General features: G+C 41.7%; 1 protein-coding gene across 1 annotated transcript; it reads right to left on the bottom strand.

Moving 5' to 3' along the window:
- Positions 1-950: 950 nt before the first annotated feature.
- On the bottom strand, positions 951-2,803 carry LOC104461796. Its single transcript, XM_010073511.1, has 3 exons — positions 2,643-2,803; positions 2,133-2,350; positions 951-1,150 (listed from the first exon to the last, which is right to left on the bottom strand). Exons 1-3 carry the CDS (start codon positions 2,801-2,803, stop codon positions 951-953), a joined length of 579 nt encoding a protein of 192 aa, XP_010071813.1.
- Between the last annotated feature and the right edge of the window lie 5,692 nt (positions 2,804-8,495).

Raw genomic sequence — 8,495 nt, 5'->3', positions numbered from 1 at the left:
TATTAAAAATCACATTCGTTTAAGTACTGATTAACCGGTGATAGGAAAAGTGACATTCTCAACATAGCTTAGTACTAATTTGTATCAATTAAGCCTAGCCATTGATGTAAGCTAACAAAGTTCACACGTGATGTTAAACCAGGGATGATTCAAAGCCTCTTACACAGAACTGATTTGGGATAATTCGGAAGGCGAGTGAACTGATGAGTTCAAGCTTACAAAATGCTTTGAAGATCTGACAACTTTTTTTAATGTCCTCAATATACTACACAATATACATTATCTTGCTGAAAACATATTTACACAAGAAAAGGTCTGTGGGTTTGCTGACCCGGAGACTGCAGAGAGAGCTGCACAGAAGTTTATTTTGCTAGTATCGGTCTTCAGGACGTCACAGCTTTCTGTAGCACTGTAATATTTAGCAGACCAGTGAAAGAGGAATGTTTCTGTAGCAGTGCCCACTCTCTTCAAAATTGCCCTTTGCCACATCACCAGGCCAGAAACACAAAAAGCTTTTCTTATGGGAACATGCACATGAGAAGTGTAATCAAAACGAGGAATCTGGTTATGTTACACTCCCAAGTAAAGGTGACTCAGACATCCTGTACAGCTAGATGCAATTATTGAACTTGCCTCCAGCATCAGCATGAACCAGGAACAAACTCGGTCCATCTTAACCCATCTTAACTTCAGTGGGGTGATCTGGTAGTACCATGCTAGGCACAGCAGCTCTGCAGCACACAGTGCTTCCAGTGCTAATGTTGGCCGTGCTGCTCTTGGAGGAACTGAGCTCTCAGAATTAATCCATTTACAGTTCTGTTGACTTTTTTCTTTGATGCATAACTTTCTTCATTTTTTTCAACATGCATTGATCATAGGAAGCTGTATATGCACAATGGCTATGAAGGCTGAAGCTCAGAAACATGAATGTAAATGGGCAAACTCTCCTTTCAGCAGTCCTTCTTTTGCCGTAGCTGAACATCCAGATTTCGCAGGTGTTTCAGAAAGCCACGATTAGGTGAAATCCATCGATGCTCCTTCACTGTTTTGATGGCTTCAACCAATGGGAGGTGGTGATTTATCATGAGATATGCTAAGACTAGGGAAGCTGACCTGCTTACGCCGACTGCACAATGTACCAAAATTTTAGCTGGTTAAAAAAAAATAAAATTATAACCATAGAAAAGAAGCAGTACAGTGGATGAAGTTTAATTAAAGGGAAGGCAAACCTCTTCTGCCTTCTCCAGCTTGGTCAGAGTAACACCACAGACATGATGTATTTCTTACCCTTCTGATAGATCACATGAACTGCTAACAATTAAGTCTAATTTGCAATTGTTACACTCACTTGTATGAGAAGTGCCATGAGATCCCAACCTCATCTCAGAAACACTGGTAAATCAAAGACAACCCTGTTGAAGTAATGAAGTTGTTCTGTTGTAAGCAAGAGGAAAATCAGATCCATTGGTTTCAGAGGGGCTTACTTAGGTGAAGAATAATGCTAAAATTTGGCCTGAAAGTATGGCACTAACACATTAGCCACCAAGAATGACTGGCCTCGTACTATTGCATAATAAGGCAACTTGCTGTGACTGTAATTCTTTTTGAAGGCAGAACTTGTGATACACACTGAGGCGGCTTGATTAATGCCAGTTTACTCATGCTAAGAAATGGTCTTTTATGTAATACAGGTTAATTAGTATTTTATTGCACCAGTGCAAGAAGCTCAGTCTGTAGTGCAACATGCTATAAATCTCCTTGGGTAACGGTAAATCTCCTTGGGGGCATAGCCCTGCAGGTCCTGTTCACACAGGAATCTCATCTGCAATATATGAGCCCCTTCATGCAGTCAGTGGTTGTAGAAATCAGGACTTTTGTCTGTTTATTTATTTGTTCTTACAAATACAGTTGCTATAAGAGGGTCTCAAAAGAGGGTGTCTATTTTAAATGTATGCTTTTCTTCTCCCTGTTCAAACCAGTCTTTCCTTACAGATATTTTACTCTCTACTCTGCCTCCTTTCTTCTGTGCCCAGGTCTCTCTCCTGCACTGTTCATCCCTTTTCTCATGTCAACTGACCTGTTACATGAGGCTGCCAACTCACATAAAAATGTGACCAACAATAATTTCGTACCTCCTGGTGTGTTCAAGGCGTTGTGGATAAACTGTGCCGCAGAGAAAAAGAACTGGCTTATATCAAAGTTTGGGAGGTCATGGGCTGGTACACCATAGTAATCAATGGTTGCTCCGTAAAAGTCCTGGCCTCCGTGGCTGTATGCTGTGCCGTGGGCAGCATTTAAAACATGGGTCACACCCATCTTCCACAAAACAAATCTGTTGTGAGCTGTTACTCTAAGGAAAAGACAAACACAAACAAATCAAGATGGGTGCAGAGATATTAGTGGAGGAGGAGAAGTGCTGCAATTGCATCTCCCGAGCTGTTTGCTGGAGCGTCAGCCCATGCATTGCTTCTAAGGGCTAACCGAGAAGCCAGGACCCGCTTAGTCATAATTTTATCTAGGAAACCATACAGTCTACAGTGTAAATGACAGCAACTGGCAAAACTATGAGCTATCTGAAACCGCACCTAAGAGGCATACTAACAGAGTGTATGGTGGAGGTGTGTCCATAAAGCTGTACTTACAGGTCTCCTAAGAAGAGATTAGGCCATACTTCATCAACGTGGTTGCAGGAGGGCCGCCCAGTGTTCAGGAGCTGCTCAATTTCTTTAAGGGAGGGGACATCCCCTGTCTGTGCCCCAGTGCCTTCAGGCCCCCGGGGGCCCAGTGCCTCCACATCAGACATGCCGAGAGCCAGGGAGAGACCCTGTTCCCACAGCCAGAGGCACCACTGCCAGCCGCTGGGGTGGTCACGGGGTAGGCCGGGAGATGGGCTGGGGCAGGTGCCGGGCAGCAGCTCTAGCCGCTGAGCCACGCTGGTCCCACACCGCAGACTCTCCCCAACTCTCCCCAGGGCTGGCCGCTTGCCTGTGCATTGCCCTGACAGGCACAGCCATTTGAAACGGATGCACCGAACCAGGCTTTACTGGTTCCTTTGGTTCCAGCCTGCTCCCCAGGGCTCCCCAGGGCCTCACTGCTCTGCTGCGCAGCAGCATGCCCATGGCAGCAGCCCCTGCCCGCAGGACACCCTCAGCAGTGTCCTCAATGCAGCAGTGGCCCTCAGTGAGGTCTGGCTGTTCATCACAAGTGCTTAAAAGCTCAATAAAGGAAAAATAGAAACCTGCCCAGTGCAAGAGGAATGGCAGCTATCTCCCAGTTACTTTGAGATGCTTAAAAGTATAGCTGCAAAAAGGTCAGAAATGCACCAGCGGGACATGGTCACTAGGAGGTTAAACACCACGTAGATGATGATGTCTCGCCTATCACCAATGATGTAATTTATTTCTTGAAGCTACTGTTTTTTCACCAAGTAAAATTACCTAAGCCTAACTGTACATTATACATTTAAGCTTTTCTATCGCAGTCACTGATTTCATCAGTGTTAATACAACACACCTGCCATGTATTGTACAATACCTCCCTCTGTTGAGAAGAGAACAAAGAATGTGAGTATAATGGTTGTCAGGTGCAACTTGTAAACCACTGAGTTAGTTTATATAGGAAGGTCTGGTGAGCCCTGTGCTAGAGACTCATTATGTCAAACTGGAATACTAGTGGGTCCTTTCAAGCACAGCAGTGCCTGTGTTTCTGGTCTGCAGGCTGTGGGACTCCTGGCAGGGGGCTGCAAAGCTGTCAGTGATGGAGCTACAGGGCAAAGCACATGGAATGCTGATGCTCCTTATAAGTCTAGCAGCTGACATGCAGAGCACAGTTCCTCTACCAAAGGAGTCCAGAAGAGAAGGTGACCCAAGAGGAGAAGCTTGCTGCTGTTACTAAGCCCTGTAGAAAAAGGGCAATGAATGGAAAGAAACCTTGGTCAGGTCTGAACCACCTTTATTCCATATGCATTGATTTACTATGATGGAGAGAGGATGTGCTTTATTTTATTTTACCAAGAGACATATCATGGAGAGCCATTTGAAACGAGGTAATAAAGTCTGGACTAATTAACTGTGCTTAGGAGTACTGAGGGTGAGAGATCACCCTAATACAAGGTAATAGCTTCCAGCATCAGAGGGCAAAAGTTATATGCAAGAAAAAAAAGTGACTTCATTTTGAGTTTCATATGAAGCAGAAATTAAAATTCAGTGAATTTAGAGAATAAGCTGTTTAAAAGCTTCCTGTATACAAAGAGACTGTTAGCTCCTATTGCCATAAATGTTCTGGTCTAACAGGTGAAATAAGAGAAACTGCAAGCAACAGTGCTGCAGTGAGCATTTAGAGGGGGACGGTGGGACACACAGCGAGGCTCTACTCTGAGTGAGGCAACCAGCTCGCCAGATCCAGCAGAGGACAGAACTGCAAAAATGGTTAAAATTATACTTCAAGCACTATGTATATGTTCTTAATATGTTACCTTGTTCTTCTGTTTTGTTCTTTTTTCCTTTGGTAAACTAGTGCTTTTTAAGCTGATTGATTTGACTGAGCAGGTGAAGTCCTTTAATTTAGTTTACTTTTCCCAGGTTTCTGGGTGGAGGCTTAACCTGAGGCTTTACTAGCAGTTTTTTTTAAATGTAAGCCCAGCCCTTTTGTTGACAATTATGTCCTGTTAGAAAGGTGACACTCATAATTCTGGTCCTTTTCAGCTGTAAAACTTTTATGGGCCTCTACCTCAAATGCATTGACTAAGAGTTAAGAGTTCATCTGCAGCATGAAAGCTTTTGAGCACAAAAACATGAGCTCCAGAAGCATGTTCTCCAAGCCCTGTGTGCCTCCAACACCTGTACAGCATAATTCCATTTCCTTCAAAACTCTGGCCTTCCACACCTAGCATCTTCTAAACATTTAATAGTCTGTAAACATGACTTCAGTCAAATTGTGTTACTGTCTCTTTTTTTTGCCAGGAGCTGTCTTTGAAAGAGATGAGAGGCAGAAATCTGTCGTTCAGACCAGCTTCATTACACATTTACCCACAGGACATAACCTTACTAGAAAGAACAAGATCATCTCCTCCCACTCTGTGTTGTCCCTTGCCTGCTGTTCTGCCATGGCACAGGGCTCAGATGCCTCAGAATATACCTCTCCTTCCATGTATTTACACAGGATTTAGCCATCAGGTCTGTGGGTCAATCCAGAACAGCCAGGCTTTCCTCTCCTGAGATGTACCCTGACGTGAAACTCCCAGGAAGCTGGAGATGCTTGTCAGCAGAAGTGCTGACTTCCCCAAGTGAAGCTGAAGGCTTTGTTCTGTCACCTCCCGGCTTCTGCAGCGCCGCCTTTTGTCCTCGTGTTAACATTCAGGGAAAGGCCGCGACTCTCTGACTCTAAAGAATTGCGTTTTAGTTTTTAGCATTTAAATGCAGGCTATTTATATACAAAATTATGGAAAGCATGAACTTAGCTTTGTTATCATGGAAAGCATGAATGTCCTCAAATTTGGCACGACATTCCTTCCAGGTGTAACCTTTTGTCCAGATGGGTGTGGCTCTCCAAAGCTTTGCTTCTTTCCTGGCCCTTTTAAAGCTGCTAAGGATGGACATAAAAAGCAACAAACTGATACGAGGTCACACTGAATAGAGGCAAAATAGCTTTCTGTGCAGTAGGGACTTCTTGAGATTCCAAGAATTTGGATGTTTTCCTGGCTGTTGGGATGGTGGATGGTTGTAAGTCAAACATCTGTGTCCAATTATGCATGATCATTGTTTCAGTTGAAATTAATGCACAAATAATTTTTGGAACACCCAACAGAAAGCATCTTTTTAATGAGTGCCTTTGTGATTACTTTGTAGGTAGGACTTGGTGCAATAATCTAAAGCAAACATTCCCTGTCTGATAACATATTAGGTGGCAACAGTATAAACTGCCATGGAGTGCTCTAGTAGCATGCAACGCGGCATGACCAGGAAAATGTGCCGTGGTCAAAACCACATTCATGGAGGCTCTTCCACTACAAATACTGCTATCAGTATTAACTGATGCTGTGTCTGTGACACCTTTCCATCTCTCTAGTGAAAAGTGGGCCAAAATCAAACTCTTTTCACATATCCTGAAAGAAGGAAGTTTTTATAGTGAAAATGTTACAGCATGGAAGTTCAGCTAGCTGTGATTCTGTAGATCTAGTCATCTCCAGCTGCAAAAAGTCTACTCATTTCACTCATCAGCGTGTTTTCAGGATTTGATATTTGGGATGGTTAGCTATTGAAGAAGACTTGAACTAACTGAATTATGGTACATTTAGGTCAATACTAAGTGAAACAGTTTTCTAGTGTTCTACAACTTTAACGTATTCTTAATGTATGGAACAATTTTGTCTGATTAGAACATGGAGTTTACCCTTTTTTTTCTTTTTCTTTCCCTCTAATAAGCTTATTTTCTGCCTTGAAAAAGAACTATCTTTCACTAATTTGATTAGTTCTTAGGCAGTCAGTCCCTTTTTCTTCCATTACAGGAGTAAGAAATTTGAAGATAACATAGATGCTTGAAAGTTCACACAGGACTGATCTAAGTATGTTTCAACTCAAGTACAGAGATTACAAAGAAATTATAAAACCTGTAAATTAAAAAAAAAAATATTACCAAAAAACCCCCACTGCAAAGCCCAGAAAAAAAATCATTATTTAGGTCATTTAGCACTTCTAGGGAAAAATCCTCCCCTTGCCATATTGTATTCTTTGCTGGAAGAGACTTTCCATAAGCAATTAATTCTCTGTTCAGCTGGGGCCTTTCTTTCCTGCATATCACATCTCATTTTCCTTTGCTATATATCGTAATTGGAGCTAGTTGGGAAATTTCAGTGTAAATTGCCCTTCTTTTTTTTTTTTTTTTTTATTAGGTGTCAGCCTGAACATTGAATCAATATAACTATGTGAATTGAATAAATTGTTTTCAATCTAAAGATACGCCCAGTGTAATTACACATTTTAAAGACTTTTCTTCTTGGCAATCTGCAGTAGTTTTAAAAATATCTGTAGCATATAATTTGTCATAAATTCTCAGACTGACATGTCAGCATTGGCACAGCCTGTCAAACTTACATCAATGCCTTCATGTCACATGGCATGAACTGACATAACTCAAAGTGATGGAATGAGGTTTGTTGGAAATTTCTGTTAAATAAAGCACAAACTATTTAGATAATTCATCCTTTTAAAGAACATCAAATGTTAGCACAGAGAAGTAGTTTTTCAGCTTTGAAGTGCAGTGGCTAAGCAGCTATTGCATGTCTACTTTTGTCTAAGAGTTACAAGTTTTAAATTATGCTCTTTATCAGTTTCTTGTGCACGCTAATTTGGTCATTTTCAAAATATCTGTTAGGTGATGAAACTAGGCAGAGCAGAAAAATGCCATTAGCAGTGACAACTTCAGACAGAAATGGCCCATAGAGGCTTTCTGCAGTGGTGAGGTGGTCAAATGGCTGCTGCAAACAAGCCCAGCAGCCTCCATAGCCAGGCACAGGGCTATCTCCAATGATGCATGGCCAGCCTCTGTTGTCTTCACTTTTACTGCAGATGCAACTCTTGGCCAGGGGTTGACTGCATGGAAATCTATTGCTGATATAACATACCTTAGGGCCTGTAAACTTCAGATAGTCCTGCATTCATGTGTATATATAACTATGGCTGATTTTCCAGCCTGGACTTCTAAAGTCTGGAGACTGAATTTGGGAAGTCATTTGTAGGTGGACTGCTGGTCTTGCTATAAACAGCACAAAAAAAACAGGGTAAGGAAACTTCTGCTTTCATTTTTGCTCCCTTCCTGCACTCTTGTGAGCTGGTGGACTACACTACACGTTTATGTTAAAAAACACATAACAAAGCCATAGCACTCTGAACAAATGGCACCTCCCATAAAAAGGACAAGAATGAGATTGAGAGGGTGAGTTAGCTCCAGGACTATGCTTAAGTCACTGACACAGTGACGTGTTCTGTGACAAGACAGCTCTGTAGTCTGCTACAGTTATTTTTGCAGCAGTTTTTAATTTCTGTTTTTAGTTATTTTTACATTTTTAGCTTAAACCAGTTTTGCAGATACAAGCAAATGTGGCAATGTATTGTAAATTGTACCAACTTGGCACCTATAAGTGTGCAAAAAGTTGTGATTCGCAGTGGCGAAGAAGAATTCATGGCAGAAAAAAAGAAGAACGCATACAGCAGTGAAACACAAAGTCTTGTTCAAACTAACTTGCCTTGCTCTCCTAAAATTTCGTTTTCCTTGTCAGATAACTGATAGTTATTTTGAATACATACTCCATGTGGACCTGGAGTAAGAAAAGTGACTTCAACTTTCAACCGGATGTATTAACAGGTCCATTATCAACAGGAAGACAAAGTCTATTTGATTTTTTTGTTTATTTTTCAGATTCATACATATGTGTTCTAAGGTTTGTCATTGATGAATTTGAGTTTGCCAGTTTTTCATGGAGTGCATGTGAAAAAAGG

This window comes from Pterocles gutturalis, unplaced genomic scaffold, assembly GCF_000699245.1.
Source record: "Pterocles gutturalis isolate BGI_N339 unplaced genomic scaffold, ASM69924v1 scaffold21217, whole genome shotgun sequence".
NCBI classification, from domain to species: Eukaryota; Metazoa; Chordata; class Aves; order Pterocliformes; family Pteroclidae; genus Pterocles; species Pterocles gutturalis.
The sequence above is the reverse complement of the archived record's forward strand: the minus strand, read 5'-3'. Positions and strand labels throughout refer to the sequence as shown.

Bases quoted from the DNA above. Each gene is read 5' to 3' on its own strand.
- LOC104461796 (XM_010073511.1), bottom strand. From the start codon at position 2,803: ATGTCTGATGTGGAGGCACTGGGCCCCCGGGGGCCTGAAGGCACTGGG. The intron at 2,351-2,642 runs GTAAGTACAGCT...TCTTTTCCTTAG, and splicing joins AATCTCTTCTTAGGAGACCT to AGTAACAGCTCACAACAGAT. The intron at 1,151-2,132 runs GTACGAAATTAT...TTTTTTAACCAG, and splicing joins CGCCTTGAACACACCAGGAG to CTAAAATTTTGGTACATTGT.